The 22,723-nt window shown below is 48.4% G+C and overlaps 3 protein-coding genes across 6 annotated transcripts in view; 1 reads left to right on the top strand and 2 right to left on the bottom strand.

Moving 5' to 3' along the window:
• Nucleotides 1-508: 508 nt before the first annotated feature.
• SDR39U1 (short chain dehydrogenase/reductase family 39U member 1) lies at nt 509-8,922 on the bottom strand. Its single transcript, XM_053265603.1, has 6 exons — nt 8,718-8,922; nt 6,038-6,144; nt 5,264-5,346; nt 3,531-3,652; nt 2,039-2,182; nt 509-1,298 (listed from the first exon to the last, which is right to left on the bottom strand). Exons 1-6 carry the CDS (start codon nt 8,731-8,733, stop codon nt 883-885), a joined length of 888 nt encoding a protein of 295 aa, XP_053121578.1. The 5' UTR covers nt 8,734-8,922; the 3' UTR covers nt 509-882.
• Nucleotides 8,923-9,078: 156 nt separating this feature from the next.
• Nucleotides 9,079-15,345, top strand: EMC4 (ER membrane protein complex subunit 4). 2 transcript variants are annotated; one of them, XM_053265604.1, is made up of 6 exons: nt 9,079-9,215; nt 10,009-10,100; nt 10,376-10,490; nt 11,398-11,551; nt 14,420-14,580; nt 15,091-15,345. In XM_053265604.1, the coding sequence occupies exons 2-6, from the start codon at nt 10,015-10,017 to the stop codon at nt 15,124-15,126; spliced, it is 552 nt and encodes a 183-aa protein (XP_053121579.1). In that variant the 5' UTR covers nt 9,079-9,215; nt 10,009-10,014; the 3' UTR covers nt 15,127-15,345. The 2 variants fall into 2 exon arrangements, with proteins under 2 accessions (XP_053121579.1, XP_053121580.1); XM_053265605.1 differs by lacking the exon at nt 10,376-10,490 and having other exon boundaries at nt 9,163-9,215.
• A 544-nt stretch (nt 15,346-15,889) lies between these two features.
• Nucleotides 15,890-22,723, bottom strand: part of SLC12A6 (solute carrier family 12 member 6) — a 61,227-nt gene continuing 54,393 nt past the window's right edge. For all 3 annotated transcript variants that reach the window (XM_053265601.1, XM_053265600.1, XM_053265599.1), the window contains 7 exons: nt 22,181-22,376; nt 21,919-22,088; nt 21,687-21,818; nt 21,123-21,230; nt 20,833-21,017; nt 19,402-19,535; nt 15,890-17,516 (listed from right to left, as the gene is read on the bottom strand). In XM_053265601.1, the coding sequence (XP_053121576.1) occupies nt 17,425-17,516; nt 19,402-19,535; nt 20,833-21,017; nt 21,123-21,230; nt 21,687-21,818; nt 21,919-22,088; nt 22,181-22,376 (1,017 nt within the window). In that variant the 3' untranslated portion in view covers nt 15,890-17,424. The remainder of the gene's footprint in view (nt 17,517-19,401; nt 19,536-20,832; nt 21,018-21,122; nt 21,231-21,686; nt 21,819-21,918; nt 22,089-22,180; nt 22,377-22,723) is intronic.

Below are 22,723 nucleotides of genomic sequence, written 5' to 3' on the forward strand. Positions count from 1 at the left end.
TCAGGGCACTGTAAAGATTGATCACAGCAGAAGCTGTTGTAGACCATTTTGGATAAAGCAAGCTCTAGCCCAGGGGTCTCAAACTTTGAGCCTCCAGACCTTGTTGGACTACAACATCCATCACCCCCAGCCACACGGGCCAAAGGCTAAGGGTTGATGTGAGTTGTAGTCCAACAACATCTGGGAGCCCAAGGATGGGAACCCTAGGGCTAGCCCACGAAAGCTTTTTGGCAAGATAAATCTGTTAGTCTTTAACATGCCACAATATTATTTGCTGTGCTTCTAGTAACAGAATAACACTGCTTCCCCTCTGGATATATGGGAGAGAGAGAGAGAGTGTAAGAGTGAGAGTGAGAGTGTGTGTGTGAGAGAGAGAGAGAGAGAAAGAGAGAGAGAGAGAATGTGTTTGTGTGTGTGTATACATACTCAGGAGAGGCAGGGATGAATTAAATAATACCAGCAAGGATGACCCACCACCCTTTACAGGCTGAAAAAGTGCTACTAAATGTAAGAGTCAAATGTTATATTAATTCAGCATGAACTACAATTCTTTCCGCGTAAAGAAGTGCACATGTGGGAAACTGATCTGGATTGGGGCCACAATGGGAGGCGGCTTACGCTCTTTACCCCTGCTATGGTCCCAATCCAGATCAGGGTCCCCAGCGTGCACGATCCAATCTGGGAGAAAATCTCCCGTTGCTGTCAAGGGGAGCTGGCTTTTGCTTTTCTAGATAAAACAGCACGTATAGGGCGGAGTGCGGGGATCTGGACAGGGACTGCCGAGGGGGCAAATAATTTGTGCCCCCCACCCCACCGTCCCTGCACGGTGCATGTAGATTCAAGTAATGCATCTCTTCCCCCAGAGCAAGCCATTTTCCTGACTCAGGCTAGAATGTCCTGCAGGGCAGAGGTGAGATCGGGGAACGCAAAGCGGTAGTTGCTTTCCAGGGTCCTTTTGGGCACCACCCGCTGCCCTTCAAGCAACATGACGCTCCGCTCAGGCCCGAAGATGGCAGACACCACAAAGCTTGGCAGGGGCAAGAAGGCCGGCCTCCGGAGCACTGAGCCCATCGCCTGGGCAAAGTCCCCGTTCGTGGTGGTGACAGCGGAGGGCGCGACGCCGTTCAGGACCTTGTTGACACTCCCGTTCTCCAGGGCGTGAGCCAAGATGCCTGTCAAATCCGCCACGTGGATCCAGGGGAAAGGCTGGAGGCCAGAAGCGATGGGGCCCCCCAGGCCCAGGCGGAAGGGCCACAACATCTGGGCGATGGCGCCCCCATCCCGGCCCAGCACGACCCCTGCGGGAGAGGGAGGGAGACTCCTCAAAACTGGTCAAGTCTACCAATGGCTACTAGTCTAGATGGCGACAGGCCACCTCCAGCCTCAGAGGCAAGATGCTTCTGAATACCAGCTGCAGGGAGCAACCGCAGGAGAGAGGGCAGGCCCTCACCTCTTGCCTGGGGCATCTGGTAGGCCACTGTGGGAAACAGGATGCAGGACTAGATAGGCCGGATCCAGCAGGGCTGTTCTTATGGCAGGATGCTTTGAAGGGTAGAATAGAGGATGTAGAGCCCTTCCCAGCACTCCCCCCACCCCGCAGAGTTCTCAAGAGCAGGCTCCATCTCTCTTAAAGGGCCCTCCCAGCACTGAGGAAAGCTCAGGCCTGTGTAGAAGTCAGCCGAGTGGGAACCGGTTCTCCCACTGAAGGTTTCTCAATTTTTATTTTATTTACATTTTATATCCCGCTCTTTCTCCAAGGAGCCCTGAGCGGTGTCCTACATACTTCAGTTTCTCCTCAAAACAACCCTTTGAAGTAGGTTAGGCTGAGAGAGAAGTGACTGGCCCAGAGTTCCCCCAGCAGGTATCATGGCTGAATGGAGATTTGAACTCGGGTCTCCCCGGTCCTAGTCCAGCACTCTAACCACTACACCAGGCTGGCTGTGGCCCCTGCTTGACGAATGGTGAAAACTCACCATCCTCAATCCACCTTCTGCCTCACTTCCGTCAAAGACATACCCAGCCCTGCTTCCCATCTCACCAGATCTCACCACCACTTGGCGGGTGGCATTGCCGGGGACCTTAGCAGCCGCCTCCCAACGGGTCACCAGGCGGGAGAAGAAATCGAAATCTCCACCAGGACTGTCTTCTGTGTATTCAATGGTGCGGCTGGGCCGATAATACCCTGAGCAAGATGTCACACAGGAAGATGGTCAGTGCTTTACTGCAATCTGGGTGGGTTGCCAGCTTTATGGCCCTGGTTCTGGCACCACACAGAACCAGGGTCTGATGAGGTATAGCATGCCAGTTGCAAGTCTGGGCTTGCACGCCCAGCTTCCCCTTCACGCAGAAGGGAGGAGGTTTCTGACTCCAGGGGTGCTTTAGAACTCGCTGGGATCTGTCCTGACATCCACACCCAACAAATCTGTTCGTTCGAACCAACCCAGGATATGATGCTGGGATTTGGACCCAGTTTCCTAACCCCTTGCCTCTTTTGAAAAAGTAATTCCCTCCAAAGCAGAGAGTGAAGAATATGTCATACTAGAAACCAGCAGCCAAAGAACATCTGGTTAATTCAACCCAATACAGTCACTCTAACTTTCCCAGCTGTCTTGCTGGCTTTCTATTATTTTTACATTTTTTATATCCCGCTCTTCCTCCAAGGAGCCCAGAGCGGTGTACTACATACTTCAGTTTCTCCTCACAACAACCCTGCAAAGTAGGTTAGGCTGAGAGAGAAGCGACTGGCCCAGAGTCACCCAGCTAGTATCATGGCTGAATGGGGATTTGAACTCGGGTCTCCCCGGTCCTAGTCCAGTGCTCTAGCCACTACACCATGCTGGCTCTCTGAAGGTCTCTAATTAGTGTGTTCCCCTCCCGCCAATGGTACACACAAACCCTTCTGAGTTTGAGCACTGAGTAAGATTTTCACCAAGCTCCTCTACCGGGTTGGTCCTTTATTTTGTCAACGGTGTGCCCCACTCTTCTATGCTTCTGTCTCTTTGGCACATCCTTCCCTTAAGCCCTTTTAAAGATCCCTTTAAATCCTTCTTAAGCTCACTGCCTTCTAGCATTTTGCCTCTGGTCTTTCAAATGCCTGGCTTCCCTGCTTCATAGGCTCTCTTCTCACATTCTGTTGTCCTCCTGCCTCTGATCTCCTCTTCCTACTATCAACACGCTATCCTCCTTGGTCTCTAGCTCCTCTGACAAGTTTCCAATTGACCCCTTAAAAACAGTGCTGTTCTTCAACATTCTTCTGCTGACACTTTACCCAGAGCATCTGAAATATTCGTGAACACTCTATGGCATCACAGCAGCTCAGCCAATGGCTGTGGTGGCTTGCAGGCCAGCAAGCAATAGACTGCAGGCAGCAAGATTCCAAAATATCATTGGGCAGGCTGACCCATGATCCTTTCACCCAGTGGAACTATTTATGGCAACAAAGTTTTAACCAAAACTGAGAAACTAAACTCTACCTTTAAACACACTTTCCTGCAACCAAACGGGTAGCAATTTAGCACTGAGACAAATACCTACGCCGGTGACAAGGATCCAGACGTGAGGTGGGTTTTCAGCCTCTGCAATGGCTTTTGCCAAAGTCTTTGTGGTCTCCACTCGGCTGGCAATGACTTTCTGGCAGAAGGATTCATTCCACCTGCAGCAGAAGAAGAAAGAGCAGGGTGTCAGTCAGACCCATTCCCATCCTGCTGGGGTGGACAGCTGGTCCTGAGGTAGCAAGCATGAATTGACCCCTTTGCTAAGCAGACTTTGCCTTGGTTTGCATTTGGATGGTGACTACATGAGCACCGTCTGCTGTAAGATATTCCCCTTAGAGCAGGGATCCTCAACGTTGGGCCCCCAGATGTTCTTGGACTTCAACTCCCATAATCCCCAGGCCCAGTAGCCTTTGGCTGGGGATTACGGGAGTTGAAGTCCAAGAACATCTGGGGGCCCAACGTTGAGGATCCCTGCCTTAGAGGATGAGGATGTAGCTCAGTGCATCTGTTTTGCAGGCAGAAGACCCAGGTTCAATCCCTGGCAGCATCTCCATGCAGGGCTAGGAAAGACTCCTGCTTGAAACTCTGGAGAGTGGCTGCCAGTCAGTGTCAGCAAGACTGATCTAAATGGACCAATGGTCTGACTCGATATAAGGCAGTTTCCTATATTTTATTTAGGAACATAGGAAGCTGTCATATACTGAGTCAGACCATAGGTCAATCTAGCTCAGTATTGTCTACACAGACTGGCAGCGGCTTCTCCAAGGTTGCAGGCAGGAATCTCTCTCAGCCCTGTCTTGGAGATGGTGCCAGGGAGGGAACTTGAAACCTAGATGCTCTTCCCCGAGCGGCTCCATCTCTTAAGGAGAATCTCTTACAGTGCTCACGCATCAAGTCTCCCATTCATATGAGCCTTTCTGGAAGGGCGGTATAAAAATTGAATGAATGAATCAATCAATCAATCAATAAACCAGAACCAATAAACCAGCTTGGCCAAGGGGACAAGTCATGCTTGCTACCACAAGACCAGCTCTCCTTCTCATTGTTACATTTCCACACCGCTCCATCCAACGGTCATTTTGAAAACAATCAATACAAACTGATCTTAAAAACAGTTAAAAACCATCAACAATTAAAACGTTTAAAAACCCTGAAAGGCCAGGTCAAACAAATAGGTTTTAAGGGCTCTCCTGAAGGCCAGCAAAGAAATCAAACTACGGATTTCTGCCTGGAGTGCATTCCACAGGAGCAGCTACAGAGAAAGCCCGCCTGTGGGTCGCCACCAGATGTACCGCTGGTAACTTGAGATGGACCTCCTCAGATGGTCTTAACATATTCTCCTTTATGTGAGTCTAAGAATAATCCACTATACCCGGGTTCACTTATAAAATGTGCTTGTGCAGTCATCCACACAGAAACACGTACATTTTATCAGCCAGACAAAATATTTTACTCGTCAAGCTATGTTGGTACATTGCGCATCAGGACTTTTTTTCACTCGTCAGGCATCATTTTTCACTCGTCACAGACTAGTAGACTAGTGGATTTCTGCAGCCCTGACTCCCATCACCCTCAGCCACAATAAAGAGTCCAGAGAGGGGGGTCATTTCAATCTCCCATCTATCACAATTGTCCCTTGGGTCTGATGACAACTTGCTCCCCGAACACTCCTGAAGCAATGGACACAGAGAAGAGGCGGGGAAGCCATATAACTCACACACATCCTCCCCAGGTGAGCGTATCTGGAAGGTCTTGCATTGGGAACTTACCTGCGAAAAGGGTTAAGGACATTTTCCCCAGACAGGTTGATTGCACCTTCACAGGGAGGGAGGCCCAAGCGGGAAAGTTCATCCTGGTGAGAAAAGGAGGAGAGGCAGGATTCGATACACAAACTGCAACATTTATTTATTAACATCCCACTCTTCCCTCCAACTATAAAGGCCTCATAGGAACATGGGAAGCTGCCATATACTGAGTCAGACCATTGGTCTATCTAGCTCAGTATTGTCTTCACAGACTGGCAGTGGCTTCTCCAAGGTTGCAGGCAGGAATCTCTCTCAGCCCTATCTGGGAGAAGGCAGGGAGGGAACTTGAAACCTTCTGCTCTTCCCAGAGCGGCTCCATCCCCTGAGGAGAATATCTTACAGTGCTCACACTTCTAGTCTCCCATTCAAATGCAACCAGGGCAGACCCTGCTTAGCTAAGGGGACATCGTGCTTGCTACCACAAGACCAGTTCCTCCCGCTCTCCCTTCCACCCAAATCTCCCCTTCCAGTTTAATCAGCACCTCAAATGACATTCACTTCTTAGCATCCAGGTATGCTGAAATTCAACAGGTGAAGCCTTTCCTGGCACAGCGAATGAAGCAGAATTCACCTGCTGGATTTCTGTGTACCCCAAACCCGCAAGAGCTGAGGTGGGAAAATACATTGTGGCTTGCTTATTTTATGTATTCTTAAAGATATTATCTGTCTCAAAGATATCTGAGATATAATCATCATCACAAGCAGAGCAGGGGCTCAAGGTCAGCTTTTGTCACATACCCAGGAGATCCGGTCCTTCCCAGGGCGGCGGGAAACAAGGGTCACCTCATGGCCTCGGCTCCTCAGCAGCTGGGTTAACGTCCTGCCCACAAATCCAGATCCACCGCCTAATTTAAATATCACATTTACATTGAGAGATCTGTCTTTACAGAGATTGCCGCTGCTTTTTCATTCCCTGGGAAGCGAGTCCATTAGCTGAACAGATGCTCCTCACAGGTGGGGATTCCTGTCTCTTTCCATCACTGTGCAAAGCAAGAGTGGCCAACCGGTGGCTCTCCAGCTGTTGTTGGACTACAACTCCCATAATCCACAGCTGCAATTTATTACGACTGGAGATGGTGGGAGTTGTAGTCCAGCAACAGCTGGAGAGCAGCAAGTTGGCCAGCACTGATCTAAAGTAAACCATCTTAGCATAAGAAGCTGCCTTCTACTGAGTCAGACCCTTGGTCCATCTAGCTCAGTATTGTCTACAAGGACTGGCAGCAGCTTCTCCAAGGTTGTAGGCAAGAGTCTCTCTCAGCCCCATCTTGGAGATGCCAGGGAGGGAACTTGGAACCTTCTGCATACAAGCAGGCGGGTGCTCTTCTCGGAGTGGCTTCCCCATCCCCTAAGGGAAACATCTGACAGTGCTCAGACATGTAGTCTCCCATATGCTGAGTCAGACCATTGGTATACTGACCAATCAGTAGACCATCTGAGTAAGACCATCTGATATAATAAGTCAGACCATTGGTCTATCTAGCTCAGTATTGTCTACACCAGGCCTGCTCAACTTAGGCCCCCCAGCTGTTTTTGGACTACAACTCCCATAATTCTCAGCCACAGCAGCCAATAGCCAGGGATTATGGGAATTGCAGGCCAACATCTGCAGGAGGGCCGAAGTTGAGCAGGCCTGGTCTACACTGACTGGCAGCAGCTTCTCCAAGGTTGCAGGCAGGAGTCTCTCTCAGCCCCATCTTGGAGATGCTTCCAGGGAGGGAACTTGCAGCCTTCTGCATGCATGCAGGCACTCTTCCCAGAGTGGCCCCATATCTTACAGTGTTCACATGTACTCTCCCATTCAAATGCAAAGCAGGGTGGATCCTGCTTAGCCAAGGGGACAAGTCATGCTTCCTACCATAAGAGCAGCTCTCCACCCCAAAGACCCCATTTCAGCCACTTTGGGTGTTTTGTAGTAGTTTGGGATACTTTGTGATGCTTTTATGCTCCGCAGGCTGCTTGGGGAGGTGCCACCAGGAGAGCAGTTTCTCTGTGTGCGGTGTGTACCTATACAATGGCATATGGAAATTTTAAAAATCATCATGATGGGGAATATGACTACCTTTTCCATAAACGCTTGCAGCAGAAGTAGGAGAATTTGTTCCCTCCCTGGCTTCTCCAAGATAGGGCTGAGAGAGATTCCTGCCTGCAACCTTGGAGAAGCCGCTGCCAGTCTGTGAAGACAATACTGAGCTAGATGGACCAAGGGTCTGACTTAGGATATAGCAGCTTCCTATGTTCCTAGACAAATATAGGCACACGGTCCATTAACCCTCTTAAACAGCTGTCTGGAGGACGAGGTGCCCACTGCTTTGCATGCAGGGCTGCGGCTGTTGCTTAACCCCCAGAGTGGAGTGGAGCTCCCCCGTAACTGTCCAAGGACACCTCACTGCCCTGTCTGTGTTTGCTGCAAAACCACCTGGGGATAAGTTTGATGAAAGGCAATATAGATTTTGAACAATTTATATACGCCGCCTGTTAAGATCATTTGGGGAGGTCCAGGTGTGGTTGCCACCAGCTCGGTTGGTGGCAACTTGAAACTGGGCCTTTTCTAGAGTCCCCCCCACCCCAGGACTCTGGAATGCGCTTCCTAATGAAATTAGTTTCCTCCTTCTCTGAATGTTTTCAAGAAGGACCTGAAAACATACCTGTTTAGCCAGGCTTTGGGTTTATAGCTTTAAAGCTTCGGGTTTTCGCGTTTTTATTTGTACTTTAAATGGATTGAATCCATGTTTTAAGGGTCTTTTAATTGTGAACTCTTAAGGGGCTTTTTTTGTATAGGGCGGTAGACACATGTATGGAATAAATAAAATAAAAACAAACCAACCCATCTCTTTCAACTTTTAGAAGGGCAGTCAAGACACATTTGTTCACCCAGGCTTTTAGTTAGATATTGTTATATCTATATTGTATTATTATTATTAGATATTATTATATCTGCATTGAGCTATATTGTTTTAATTGTTTTAATAGCTTTAACTTTTTAACTTTTAATTGTTGAAATAGATTAATCTTTTTATTGTTTGTTTTTATTGTCTTGTAAACTGCCCAGAGGGCTTGCGTTCTGGGGGGTATTAAAATATGCTAAATCACTAAATAAATCCAAGTTCACAAGCTTGTGCTCAGTCACGGCATCAACCCAGCGGCAGCCCCAGAGGGGAAAATGGGTGTGGGGAGGGATTTGCACAGAAGGGGCACAATCTAAGAAGCCTGTCCATGGCTTGCTAAAGTGAGCAACGTTGAAGGTGGGGGGGAGGGGTAGACTCTTCAGGGACAGGTTCGGTTCAGTCCGACTTGCCAACCCTCTTTGTAAAAAAATGCAAACACGATTTGCAAACAAAAGCAAACACACAGAAAAGTGAAACGTGCGGCGGCTGCTCAGCATCGCGGGCCACCTAAAACACGCCCCCACCCCACTCACCTACTAAGACTCTCATTGCTGGGGAAGATGATCGCGCATGCGCCAGAGGGCCTTCCCCGGTCTTCTGGTCAGGACCATAGAGGTAAACAGCGACTAGACTAACGCACGGCTCTAAATCGTCTCAACGTTGTGTCCCCAGATGTTGTTGGACGTCAACTCCCAGCAATCCCCACCAAAGACCATTGGGACTGGGGATTATGGCTGCTGAAGTCCAATAACACCAGTGGGGACCCGACGTTGAGTATCCTGCCTAGGCTACGTCTCTGTGACTCTAGACAAACATTTGATCTCTAAGACCCGATCGCTTGAAAAAGCGAAGGGTCGTTGCAAATCCCTTCTCTCGTAGCCGGTGGAGAAACTCTATGGTTCTACTTCCCGTCTCGGTGCTTTCCTCACAGTATGTGTGGGTGACGCCACCGGAAGCAGGGGGTGAGACCCAGGTTGAAGAGGAAGTAGAAGTCGCCGGGAGGCTGGAGGAACGAGAGGAGCAGTAAAGAGGTGAGGGAGGCTGTGCAGGGGATGCTGAAGGGGCCTCTGGCTATATGAACATAGGAAGCTGCTTTATGCTGAGTCAGGCTCTTGCTCCACCCAGCTCAGTATTGTCTTCACTGACTGGCAGCGGCTCTCTCAAGGTTGCAGGCAGGAGTCTCTCCCAGCCCTACCAGGAGATGCTGCCAGGGAGTGAACCTGTGATGTGTATTAACAACAATCCTCTTTCTCCTCCACTCCATCCCCGCTTGGTCCCTTTTTTGTGCAAGATTATCAGGAACATGTTTTGTGCTATTTTACAGACAGGCCATGGAGGATGACAGATGGTAACTCATTTCAAGTATCTTGGGGAGCATGTCACTCGTGTGGAATTTGAACTTAGGGTTCCCTGACTTTCCATTTACTGCTGTCTGCTGTTTGTTTGTTTGTTTAACATATTTTTATACCACCCAAAACTTGTGTGCATCTCTGAGTGGCTTACAATAAAACAGAACAAATAACAGAAGAAGTTAAAACATCTTAAAGCAATGTTAAAACGATTAAAACAGTATCTAATTAAAAGCTTGGGTGAGCGGATGTGTTTTTAACGACTTTCTAAAAAGTTGTCAGAGATGGGGAATCTCTTATTTCAGCAGGCTGCAAAGCTTTGTATTTGTGGGAGATGGTGATACCGGGGACTTGGGGAAGTATGTGGTTTCCCAGGAAAAACTGGAGATGCTGAGGAATGGAGTCAGGGTGCTCCGAGATCTTCTGCCTGGCTGAGCGTTTCATTCCGGGTCTATCTGCATCGTTTCTCTTTCAGGAAGAGATGAGCAACCCAGGGGGGCTGGTAACGAATCGTGGACGGCGTTTCAAATGGGCCATTGAACTGAGTGGTCCAGGCAGTGGCAGTAGGTATGTATATACCAAGTCGGATGTCTCTATATGGCCTGCTCATGTAAACAGTTGGCCAGACTCCAGAGAGAGCTGATTTTCTGGTGGGTATTACAGGGAAACTTACTGATGTTGCTAACTTTAATTTTTAGACTGCAGTTACTGTTGACTTTTATATTGGTATGCTTATTCTCCGTGTTCAGTATTGTCAGCTGTTCTGAGAGGCTAACCGAAGTACAGAATAGAAACCTCGTAAATAAATTGGCTCAGGTGTGTCCTACCCTTTTTTCTGCCAGGGGCCGGAGTGACCGGAGCAGTAGCCAGGGAGACACCCTCTATCCTGTAGGCTACTCAGACAAGCAGGTGCCAGACACGAGTGTGCAGGAGACAGACCGCATCCTAGTGGAAAAGGTAGTGGGAGGGGTGCAGGGGTGGGGGGGTTACAGCCAGATTCCTTGGCGAGTCAGATTCCTGCAAGGGGGAGCAGAATTGGGAACCAAAAACCTTCCCTGCTTGGGGTTTGAGAAAGGTGGGGTGTGATCATGGATACAGTATGGCAGGGGTTTATTAACTTGATCCCCTGATGTTGCTGGACTACAACTCCCATAGGCCATTGGGGCTGCGGGTGGAGGGGCTCCAGCTGCAGAATGCAGCGGCTCGCCCACTTGGGTACCAAAAGAGATGAGAGGGTAACGCCTCTCCTGCAGTCGTTGCACTGGTTACCCTTTTGCTTCTGAATTCAATTCAAAGTCCTGGTTCTTACCTTCAAAGGCTTGTGGGGCTTGGCACCTGTTTATCTACAGAATCGCCTCTCCCATCCGGTTACATCCTGCCCTGTAAGATCATTTCAGATGGCCCTTTTGTCGGTCCCTGATTTTCAAGAGGTTCGGAGTTCTAGGACCCACAAAAGGGCTTTTTCAGTTGCTGCCCCAGTTCTTTGGAATTCTCTTCCCCTTCAGATTCGTCTAGCCCCCTTCCCCCCCCCCCCCCATTACTGGTCTTCAAATCCTTATTGAAGACCTTTCTTTTCTGCCGGGTATTTGCCCTGTAGTTTACTTTATTTCCTTTCCATTATATATTCTAGTTTGCAATTTTTAATGTAATTTTGACTGTAATTTTTAATGTAACCTTATTTACATGTCATTGTACACCACCCGGAGTCTTTGGCGTGGGCGGTACAGTATATTAAATGTTTCTAATAAATAAATAATCTGGGGACCCGAGTTTAAGAATTTCTGGTGTATGGGATGTGGAGTTTGCCTCTGAGTTCACCCATTCCTCCTCCTCCTCGCTCTCTTTTCTTTCTCAACCTCTTCAGCGCTGTTGGGATATTGCTTTAGGTCCCCTGAAGCAGATCCCTATGAACTTGTTCATCATGTATATGGCAGGCAACACAATCTCCATCTTCCCCACCATGATGGTCTGTATGATGGCCTGGAGACCCATCCAAGCTCTCATGTCCATTTCTGCCAGTAAGTTTTATGACGTCTCCTACTGACATCCAGTCTTGATACTCATTTTTCCCACCCTGCGCCCCCATCCCTTTTCTCCCTGATGGTCTGAAGATAGTCTGTGATCTCAGTTGGAATGGTTTAATGTTTTCTGGAAATGTGAGAATATTCCGTTAGAATGTAGCTGTGCAAGGTGGTGTTTACACAGACAGCAGGTGGGATGTCAAAACTGCTGCTGGGTGTTATCACTTTGGACTACAGCTGGGGGATTGCACAGATGATTCTTTGTGTGTCCAAAACTAGGTATCTGGAACAAGCAACGGTAATCTGGTGTCACAGGGAGCATCTTCCACAAAGCCCTACTTGGTACCGGCATCCCTCTTCTGCACAACTGTGCTTGGGTTGGACCACTTCAGGCTACAGGGGGAGGATTGTGTGCTTGAATGCTTGAAGTAGTCCAGTCTAGGAACAGTTGTGCTAGCTGGGATTTTGTGGGGTTTGGGGATGGGGTTGTAGCTGTGGTAGAGCACCTACTTTGCATGCAGATCATCCCATATTCAATCCCTGGCATCTTCAGGTATGGCTGGGGAAGTCTCCTGTTTGAAATTATTGAGAACTGCTGCCACTTTGTGTGGACCGCGGATGCACAACTCTGACTTTCCAGCTGTTGTTGGATTACAACTCCCATCATCCCCAGCCACAGTGCCAATAACCAGGGGTGATGGGAGTTGTAGTCCAACATCTGCAAGAGGGTGCCCTGGTATAGACGATAATAAGCTAGATAGGCCAGTGGTCTGACTTGGGATAAGCCGGCTTCATATATATGAATGTGTTATAGGGATTTGCTGGGGACTAGGGATGTGTACGGAACCACGCTGGGTGGCTTGATGGCGGGGGCTGGCCACACTTTAAGGGCAAGGGAGGGTGCATTTACCCCTACCTCTGCTTCCCCCCCACTGGCGCCCAGTATTTCCCAAGTTCTACGGGGCGGCAGTGTACTTCCCTGTCACCCCATTTGCTTTTCGGCCGGAAGTAGCTGGCATGTGTGCACCCGGTGGGCGCGATGTTCACATGTGCGCCAGCTACTTCTGGCCGAAGAGCAAACGGGGTGGCAGGGAAGTATGCTGCTACCCCGTAGGACTTGGGAAATACTGGGCGCCAGTGGGGGGGAAAGCGGAAGGAGGGGTAAATGCACCCTCCCCCGCCCTTAAAGTGCGCTCCCCCTCCTGCCGCCACCTTCGAACCGCCCAGTTCTCGAATCTGTTCGGAGGCCCATAATAGGGCCTCTGAACAGGTTTGTGCCCATCCCTACTGGGGACACTTGGGGCAATATGTTTCTAGGCCCTGGGCAGTATCCTTGATTGGAGCCATGTCTGGGTTTCTTATGGGGTTGACTGTCACTCAAGGTACTGCTGCAGAACATTCCTGCCCGTCCCTCCCAAGTTTGTGACTCAAAACAGACGACCAGAGCGCTTACCTGGCCTGCGACAGGCTGGACGGCTGTCTTGCTGGAATCCCCCAGTGTGGCTGGGGATGATAGGAGTTGCAGTTCCACAGCAGCTGGAGAGCCCAGGTTACCTGTGCCTGGTCTAGAGAGTAATGTGTATCCCTGGAATTGGAGAGCACCAGGTTCAAAGCCCTGCAGCTCTCTGGGAGATGTGAGGCGGAGAGTGACTGGCCTAAGCTCATGCCATACGGTGGTTAGGAGGACAAAATTGGCTTTTGGGAACCTCTGAGCACCCAAGTCATTGCGAGCATCTGCTTTGCGCGCAGAAGGCCCCACATTCAGTTCCTGGCGGCATGGCTGAGTAGGGCTGGGAAAGGCTCCTGCCGAAAACCTTGGAGAAGTGCTGCCAGTTAGCAGAGACAAGACTGAGCTAGTTGAACCTAGGGTCTGCCTCGGCATAAGGCAACTTCCTATGTCCTGAACGCCTTGCAAGGATAAAACGATTAAAAAAATTAAGCATTGGTTTGGACAGCCATGCACACAATAGATGGAATCTGCAGAATGTGGAGATTTCAGGAGATTTTTAGTGAATAGTTGCATTTTTCAATCTGTATGGAGAATGGCATAGATTGCAGATTAATCGTATTTCCTAGAGCAGGGGTGGGCAAACTTGGCCCCTCCAGCTGTTGCTGAACTATGACTCCCATCATCTTCCACCACAACGAGCTGTGGTGGGGGTGATGGGAGTCGTAGTTCAGCAGCAGCTGAAAGGCCAAGTTTGCCTACCCGTCCTAGATTTCTAGGCCATCCGCAATGAGAGAGGGGAGCTGGTCTTGTGGTAGCAAGCATGACTTGTCCCCATAGCTAAGCAGGGTCTGCCCTGGTTGCATCTGAATGGGAGACTTGATGTGTGAGCACTGCAAGAGATTCCCCTCAGGGAATGGAGAAGAGCAGAAGGTTTCAAGTTCCCTCCCTGGCTTCTCCAAGATAGGGCTGAGAGAGATTCCTGCCTGCAACCTTGGAGAAGTGACTGCCAATCTGTGAAGACAATACTGAGCTAGATAGACTAATGGTCTGACTCAGTATATGGCAGTTTCCTATGTTCCTATGAGCATATAATCTTTAAGTGCTGGGTGTTCATGCTCCAGTTTTAAACAGAATGCTGAGTAGAAGAGGATTCTCTGAACCTGACAAATAATCTCCCTGCTGACTTTCCTTGGCCACAGGGAACGTTTTCCTGGGCTCCTGCATTGTAGACTGAACAGTGACAGCCCCCAAGGCAGAAATGCATGGCTATGATGTTTGAGGTGTGGGATCTCTTTCTGGCATGCCCACCAAATGCTGTCGTGTGGCCTAGCAGTGAAGATGCTGGTGAGGAGGGCCTGTGCTGCCCCTCCTGTAGGCCACTCCGTCTCTGACTTCTTCCCTGCTGTCTTCCACAGCCTTCAAGCTTCTAGAGAGCTCCAGCCAGAAGTTCCTGCAGGGTCTGGTGTATTTAATTGGCAATCTCTTAGGGCTCGCCTTGGCCGTTTACAAGTGTCAGTCAATGGGACTGCTGCCCACTCATGCCTCCGACTGGCTGGCTTTTATTGAATCCCCTGAGGTGAGTGTGAAGATTTGAGCCTGAGGAAGAGAAATATTGGCTTACACATGGCGGCATCTCCCCAGGAAGGACATATCCTGACAGCACAGGGCTGGGGAAGATCATGTGACACTTGCTTTACCAGATCAAAGCCGTAGTTCTTTGACTATGTCCTTTCTGAAAAACTAGCGATAGATGCTAAAGCAAACTTATGTGAACAATGAGTTGATATTCTCTTATAGATTCCCAGTGCTAGGCCCTAGCACTGGGAGCCGGGTTTTAAAGATGACTTGGCTATAACAAGGCTTGCTATGGTCCGTTGCAGTGTTTCCTCTAAGGTGTGTGCATGCTCACAAGTTTTTTGATGTCCGCTCAGGTTGAATCAGGAAGGCCCCAGGCCCCACTCTGAATGCACATGCGTGCGCACACTGCCTTGATACTGCCACCCAGAACAAAACTCATTCTGCACACAGGTGAAAAAAATTAGGGAACACTGGTCTGTTGCTGATGCTCTGTTTGTTCTCTTTTCAGCGCATGGAGTTCACAGGTGGGGGTCTAGTTTTATGACCTAACCCACTCCCAGAAATCAACTGCAGCTTGAGACCACCACAAAATGTAAGAGCTGCTCTTTGGGATATAGTGAAATATGTAAGAACAGAAGGACTGAATTGCTCTGCATGGGAAGGAATAGGAGGCTAATTTGAGTGGAATATCCATCCTGAGAAGTGGTGTGTGGGTTCTTGTTTCCCCTCCTTATTGTAATCTAAATAAAGTGTGCTAAGTGTATGGGCTGCATGGATTTCTTGAAGCAGATGCAAAACACAACATGGTAGGAAATGCAAGCTTTCATTTCCACATATGCACAGAGGCTAGACTTCCTGCACACAGTATATGTGAATTCTTAAAAGCCTTGTGAAGTAGAATGTGGCTTCATTGCCTAAGCGCTGATTCAGCCCTCAGTGCTGAATGCAAATAGAAGTTTTTCAAAATAAGCAAATATGCTTAGAGAGCAGGCTGTTGCAACGTGCATATATCTTGATTTCTCCCGTTTCTGAACTGATTAGTGAAAAGCATTGCATCTAATGGGAAAGTATAATCTGTTACTCCCACATGCTGTTCATCACTTAAGTCAGAATTTGAACATGAATGGGAAGGAGGCAACAGAGCTTTTTGCTTATCTTAGCAAGAACATTTGGGGTTTTTTAAAACCATAATTTATGTACCCTGCCTACCAGTCCCTTTTTTGTTTGTCAATCCAGTAAGATTGTGAAAATAGGTAGGCTTCACAGACGTGCAGTGTTAAATACCTATCCACAACTATTAAGACACATTAATATATAAAAAGTTTATTCTTTACATAATTCAGGAAGCAAAAAAAAATCACACCCCCAAACTTGATGCTATGTAAACAAGGTCACCCCCCAATAAATTAAAGTTACCCTCAAAATAAAGAGATGAGAAACTGCCGCTTGAAATTCCCTTTAAAAATAAAATGGGAATAGAGGCCGGAGAGTGGTCTGCGTTAAGGCTACTCCGAGGGGAGTGGTCTCTGCATACTATCTCTTGAGCAAGGGGGACATGGAAGAGGAGAATTAGATATCCGTCATTGAACTTAGGTAGAACACAGAATAGTTTCCCATGCTTGCTTTTGGAGGGTGAGAAGGGCTTGCTTCTCAACACAGAACGGCACGTTGTGGGTCCTCACAAGTGACGCACCTGCTCCAAAAGAGGGAGCAGTCTTGACTGTTTGGCATAGACAGAGTGGATGTAGTATCTCCTATGCAAGCTTGGGGGAGGCAAAGTGGTAGCTATTTGGGGACACAAGACCACAGAAGGAAAGAGGGTATATGTGATAAGAAGTCAGAAGGGGAAATATTGCTGTTCGCTCTCCCTTCCTGGATGAAGGAGAGATGCTTGCTCCTGCTCCTCCTCTGCCTGCTCATAACCATCAGCTACCACAGCCTTTTTCTGCTTCCATCTGTCAGTGCCAAGCAGAGCCAAGCTATACTGTCATCAATATAGCAAGTAGCAGAACATCTACAGCCAAAGACTGGGGAAAGCAGTCACCACCTTGCCCAGACAAGAGCCACAGAGAGAAGTAGGAGGAGAGCTGTGCTCATTCCTCAGACACTCTGCCCCAGGCCTTGGCAAACACTGAATGGGGAATCTATGAATCCCACAAGGGGCCAGGGTAGAGGACAGTTACTACTGAAGTCAGCTCCGTCTTTCCAAATGCCCCCTAGTTTCAAAGGGAAAGAAAGCAGAAAGACATGGGCACTGACTAGAAGAGAATGGCACAATGTGAGCTGCATTTCCCTCCCTCCCAGCAGTACTCTTCCTCTCCTCGATCCACTGATCAGCACTCCAACATGTAATGGTCTCTCCAGCTGCTCCCAAGCCACCGTGTCCCAGCTGAAGCAACCTGTTGCTCCATTCTTTCATGTCCAGCAGAGGGCAGCAGCAGCAACTAAGGTTGAAACATCCCTGATTTTTTTTTTTTTTTTTGCTCCTTTTGACATCTTGTAAATAGCACTTGCTTCAGTGCCCCTACACTGCAAGGGCAGGGAAGCGGAGGGAGAAACAGCCATCCCCCACCTCAATAAATCTTGTTTCCCCTTGGGCAAGCTTGTGTGGTTTCTAGCGAGCACCACTACGGGCTGGTGGGGGGAGATTTCAGCCCTGCATCCTCCAAAAAAGGGAAAGCTCATCCAGAGACCCTGAACTGTCACAGGGAAGAGAAAGTAAAGGCGGCGTGGCACTGGTAGCTGCTCTCCTCCAGAGGTCAAGGAGCAGCTGTTGACAGGCAGGAAGCAGGTGTCCATTTGACAAAACAGTGTTTGTCAGGAGGGAGCCCTCCCGGCTCCCCTAGGAGTAGATGGTGATGACCTCACTGCCACCACCCCGCACAAGCAGCACACGCTCCAGCCCCTCAGTCAGGACCTCCAGGAACTCCATATCTGCAAGGGAAGGATAGTCAAGGAGCCAGCAAAAGCTACAAGTGCCTAGAACAGTAAATTCAGTGGTACAAGCAGAAACTAGTTCAGTTTCTATCTTGCATTATGTTAAGGTATTCATGAGAATAGCTCTGCTGGATCAGGCCCAAGGCCGATCTAGTCCAGCATGCTGTTTCACAGTGGCCCACCAAATGCCTCTGAAAAGCCCACAGGCGAGAGGTGAGGGCAGGCCTTCTCTCCTGCTGTTGCTCCCCTGCAACTGGTATTTAGAGGCATCTTGCCTCTGAGGCTGGATGTGGTCTGTAGCCATTGATAGAGCTGTCCTACATGAATTTTTCTAAGCCCCTTTTAAAGTCATCCAGGCTAGTGGCCATCACCAATCCCGTGGCAGAGAATTCCTTAGATTAATGATGCTCTGTGTGAAAAAGTACTTCCTTTTGTTGGTCCTAAATTTCCTGTCTTTCAGTTCCATGGGATGACCCCTGGTTCTAGTGCTGTGAGAGAGGGAGAAATATTTCTCTGCCCACTCTCTCTACTCCATGCCTAACATTTTACACCTCTAACATGTCTCCTCATAGCTGCCTTTTTCCAAACTAAAGAAACCAAATGCTTTAAGCCTTGCCTCGTAAGGAAGGTGCTTCAGGTCCCTGATCATCTTGGTTGCCTTTTTCTGTACTTTTTCCAGTTCTACAATGTCCTTCTTAAGATATGGTGACCAGAACTGTATGCAGAACTCCAAATGTGGCTACACCATAGATTTGTATAAGGGCATTATTTTCAATCCCCTTCCATGCTAGAGATCATTAGGAATTTGCCTTTCAAAAAGCTGTCCACCACAACCCCAAGATCTCTCTCCTGGTCAGTCACTAATAACTCAGACCCCATCAGTGTATATGTGAAGTTGGGGTTTTTTTCACCAATATGCATCATTTTACACTTGCCAACACTGAACTGCATTTGCCATTTTTTCATCTACTCACCCAGTTTGAAAAGATCCTTTCGGAGCTCCTCCCAATCCGTTTTGGATTTCACTACCCTAAATAATTTAGTGTCATTCATCTTGAATTGGCTGAAGTGTAAGTGTAGATGATTTCTCTGTGCTGGGTCTTGTATGGAAAGAAATTCAAAGATTCCCCCCCCCCCCATAATCCATGGAAGTCTCTAGTACAGATGTGCCTGGAAGAGCTCCATCTGCCAGAAGAAGGTTCTCAATGACCAGAGATACCGCCAAAGTCTTGGTAAAGAGTACTATCTGGAACAAGGCACAGATGGAGGACCTGAATAATACAAAAAGGCTACGTTCTCTGAAATGGTATGCAGACTTTAAGACTTTGCTCCTGCTCCTTACCTACAGTACCTTCTAACTCACTTAAGAACAGCCTATGGTAAGTTAAGAATGCCTGCAATCTGCTGCAAAGTATTTGAAGAAGCTCAGAATTGTTCTGGAAGTGGAACCCACCATATGTGGATGTGCTAACCTTCAAGAGGATGATATGCTACATTACCTTTTAAAATGTCAGTGCCTGTCCAAATACAGGGATGGATATCTTTTTTTTAATACATGCCAGTGTGTTCCCTGATGATTTTAGCAGATTATCATTTCTGTTGCAGGATATTTTTCAAGTAACTCAGGTAGGTACATTTGTTCATGTTGCTGTTGAAGAAAACTCTCCTGGCTACCTGGTATTGATACTTAATTTGTAGTTATTTCAACTGTTTTATATTGAATGATGATTACTTTGTTTTCAGTTCCTGTACCTTTTTTGTGTATTGACACCAATGGCCATGCAATAAAGCTGTAACATTTAACCTAAGTGCCTAAACACCACATCAATGATCTCTTGCCCTGCCCCCCAGCATAAGAGTGGCCCTCTACAGGAAAGGATACAGTTCTCATCTCCCTCTGGGTTACGTGGTGGGCCTGGCATGTTGAGCAACACCAGCTTGGCCTCATGGGATTTGTTGACAATGACCTCATTCAGCTTGACAGCTGTGTGCATGCGACGCACGTTGGACTGGTCCCTGGGAAGAAAAAGTGTATCATCAAGAGCCAGCACGTATATGGAGGTGCACAAGGCAAGATGTACAAGGACCTCCATGCTAAGCATGCTAAGTATAGCCATCCATTGTTTGTTTATTATTTCTCTAAGAAAACTGCTTTGGAAACTTTCTGAAAAGCGGTATATAAATATTTGTTGTTGTTAACTTCAAAGATGAGATATTCTTTCCAAAATAAGTTGTTTTTGCTAAAGGATATTATAAACTACTAGCTGGCCTGGGCACAGAGCATCTGCATCTCTAGTTCTCCCTTTTTTCCAAACCCTTCCCCCCGTTCTCCCCCCCCCCGTCCTGTTCTCTCCTGCCCGCTGCTCTCTCTCCACCCTGCTACCGTGCTCTCTCCCTCCACCGGCTACCGTTCTCTCCGCCTGCCTCTCCCGGCAGCTCACTCGCGAACTCTCACAAGAGCTGCCACGCATGAGATTAGCCATGGGTACCTCTTAGCGTATTATATATATAGATGTTACATTTTGCCAGCAAACGGTCATGCTCAAGTACTATTAAGTGTGTACCAACGCTAAATAAAATGTTATGGATTACTCTGGACCAACACAGAGTTCTGTTATTTTCTTGGTGTCATGATTTATGAAATAATTTGCATGTTTCTTAATGCTCAATGTGTAAGTCTTGTTTTATGGTGGATTTTGTATCATGGCAAATTGCTATATTGAAATAAAATGACTTGGAAAAGGATGTGTACATGCAGGAAGCTTTATCAGGGTGATTCAAATCTGACTCCTGAGAGAATGGAAGAGAGAGGGATGAGGAATCACAAAGGCAAACGTGGCCTAGAGGTGCAAAGGAGAACTTGGAAGGTGCCAGTAGTTGAGGATCTATTAAAATTGTGGCCTGTGTTGAAGATGGGAGGAACCATAGTGGTCTCATGCTGCTGAAGGGGTGGGAAGCAGTGGGGAGGTACACAGAGTATTAGAAAGAGGGGTAAGAGAAAGGCTTTGGTGTAAGGACAGAAAAGTGGGAGAGGCTATAGCAAGGTAGGAAGTTTGTCTCCTGCAACTCAGCATTTTGCAGGAAAAGTTCTCACCCATCCCTAGAGAACAAGGTGGCAAGAGCAGTCTCGCCAGAGGGACAGAACCATGACCTCAGGTCATGCTGGGAATCTGAAGAGAAGGAATTTAAGAGCTGGTTTTGTACTGCTATCCAAAAGAGTTCTAGAAGCCACAGGATACAGGGCAGGTTTTGGGAAAGGAGGTGAGCAAACAGGAGAAGGCTGAATTATGTCTGAGGTATCCCCGGTCCTTACGGCCGCATGTTGAGCAGGTCCTGGAAGCCCTCCAGTGTCTTTGGCTTGTGCCCGCGGGATGCCAAGTACTTGTCCTTGGTCCACGTCATGTGCACCTTCTCCTGATAAGTCTCCGTCTCTTCGTCATCATCCGAGCCGATGCTGGTCAGCCGCAGCATAGAGTTTCTGTCCTTCACCAGCTGAGCCTAAGAGGAAGGGATTTCAGGTGGTTCAGTGGAGGAGCAACCGGAAATCACTGCTTGCAACCTTTCCCCTCCAGACTCAGTTTAGCCCAACCCAGGCCAGTTCACCTCTCGGTCCCGTTCCGTCTTAGAGAGGCGCATCTGTCGCAACATCTGGGAGCGCTGCTCCATCATCAGGGTGCGCTCATACGTGTAGGCAGAGATGTCGCTGTCATGCTGCCAGAAGCAAGAAAAGAGAGCTGAAACAGAGTACAGCCACGTCCATAGCCCGTCCCGCATCTAACCATGCTCAGATTTCTTTCAACTGTAGCATGTGGCAGGGATGCATGCATGCATAGATACAGGTGTCCATGTGTACGTCCAGGAATTGACATAGCTGCTGCCATGACTTCAATAATAGAGCCATTTTCTTGAGAAGCAAGAAGCATGTCAAAAGAAAACAGAGATCCAAATGCCTAGCCCTCAAAACACAGAGGACATCTAAGTGAACAATTTGTTATGAGGCGGCTAACAAAGATTATTATTATTTATTATTAAGGAGATCCTTGTATCAAACACACATCCAAGTCCTTGTCTTGTCTGTGTGTTCTCCAGTGTACTGCCCTCTATTCCCTCGCACCTGCCCAAGAGTACCAGAGGGAAATTTCCTCCTCCCCCTTTCTCCTCTCTCACCATTTCTACCACTTCCACTTCTGCCTCAATGCGCAAGTGGTAGAGAAATGTTGCCAGGTCCTTCTTCATCTGGATGCTGTTGTCCTCCAGCTGGGCTACCGTGAAGATGCGAATATTGCATTTACGCCACACCTTGGAATCAGGAAGAGGGAGAGTCAGGGACCCCGAGCACCACTTTGCCTTCCCCTCCAATTGGCGTCCCAAATAACAACATCCTCTGCTGCTCCAGCACCTTGTGCTGCTTGAGAAGGAATGGGAGTAGCATAAGCATCCCGCCATCATGCACGATCCACCAGACATCAATATTGCCCTCCGTGAAGGGTTCCATGTTGCTGGGGTAAAAGGCCACGTTCTTTGCAACAAGCAAGGCTAGGTGGGCAGCTGTGGTCACTCGGACCGTGCCTGCAGGGAGGAAGCACAACAAGCCATAGAATATGGTTCAACCCACTGTGATGCAGCCTCTGGCTTCCAGACCCCCTTGGGAGAGACCATACCAATGAAAGTCTTCCAAGCACGGGCATCTTCGCTCTGGCGCCAGGCACTAGGCCAGCTCATCACCACCGTGTTGTGCTTCATACCACCCAGCCCGCATGACTGAATGAGGTGGGAGATGCCCTCGCGCACCTTGGCAGCCACCACAATCTGGCAGAAGCCTTTCACTCGCTCCTCCTCCATCAGATGTTTGATGGTCTGAAACAACATACAGTGTAAGACAGCTAGCATGCAAAGCACTGGCCTCAATCGGACTGCAAAACTGAGTGAGAAGGAGACCTCTTGTCCATTGTCGTGAATGCTAGGAGAAAAGAGAAGGGAAGTCCCTAAAGTGACTCTGCTGGGGGTTTTGGTGGCAGAATCAGATCAGATAACTGAGCACCAGAATTTGTTTTCAGGGCTTGGGTTCAGCTCAGGACTGTGAGGGATGCCCCAACAGCCTCCTAACTAATACCTTACATCCATGCTCTTTTGTTTTTAAAGAGAGAGAGTGTGGAATGCAGACTGAATCCATGCATTCTGCAGTTTGGTTAGCCCACTCAGGC

Source organism: Hemicordylus capensis, chromosome 6 (assembly GCF_027244095.1).
Source record: "Hemicordylus capensis ecotype Gifberg chromosome 6, rHemCap1.1.pri, whole genome shotgun sequence".
Lineage (NCBI taxonomy): Eukaryota > Metazoa > Chordata > Lepidosauria > Squamata > Cordylidae > Hemicordylus > Hemicordylus capensis.

Excerpts from the sequence above, each read along its gene's own strand:
- SDR39U1 (XM_053265603.1), bottom strand. Across the intron at positions 3,653-5,263 it reads GTCCTTAACCCTTTTCGCAG|GTGGAATGAATCCTTCTGCC; the intron begins GTAAGTTCCCAA and ends CTTCTGCTGCAG. Across the intron at positions 2,183-3,530 it reads GATCCTTGTCACCGGCGTAG|GGTATTATCGGCCCAGCCGC; the intron begins GTATTTGTCTCA and ends CATCTTGCTCAG.
- EMC4 (XM_053265604.1), top strand. The coding sequence starts at position 10,015 with ATGAGCAACCCAGGGGGGCTGGTAACGAATCGTGGACGGCGTTTCAAA. Across the intron at positions 10,101-10,375 it reads GGTCCAGGCAGTGGCAGTAG|GGGCCGGAGTGACCGGAGCA; the intron begins GTATGTATATAC and ends TTTTTCTGCCAG. Across the intron at positions 10,491-11,397 it reads ACCGCATCCTAGTGGAAAAG|CGCTGTTGGGATATTGCTTT; the intron begins GTAGTGGGAGGG and ends CAACCTCTTCAG.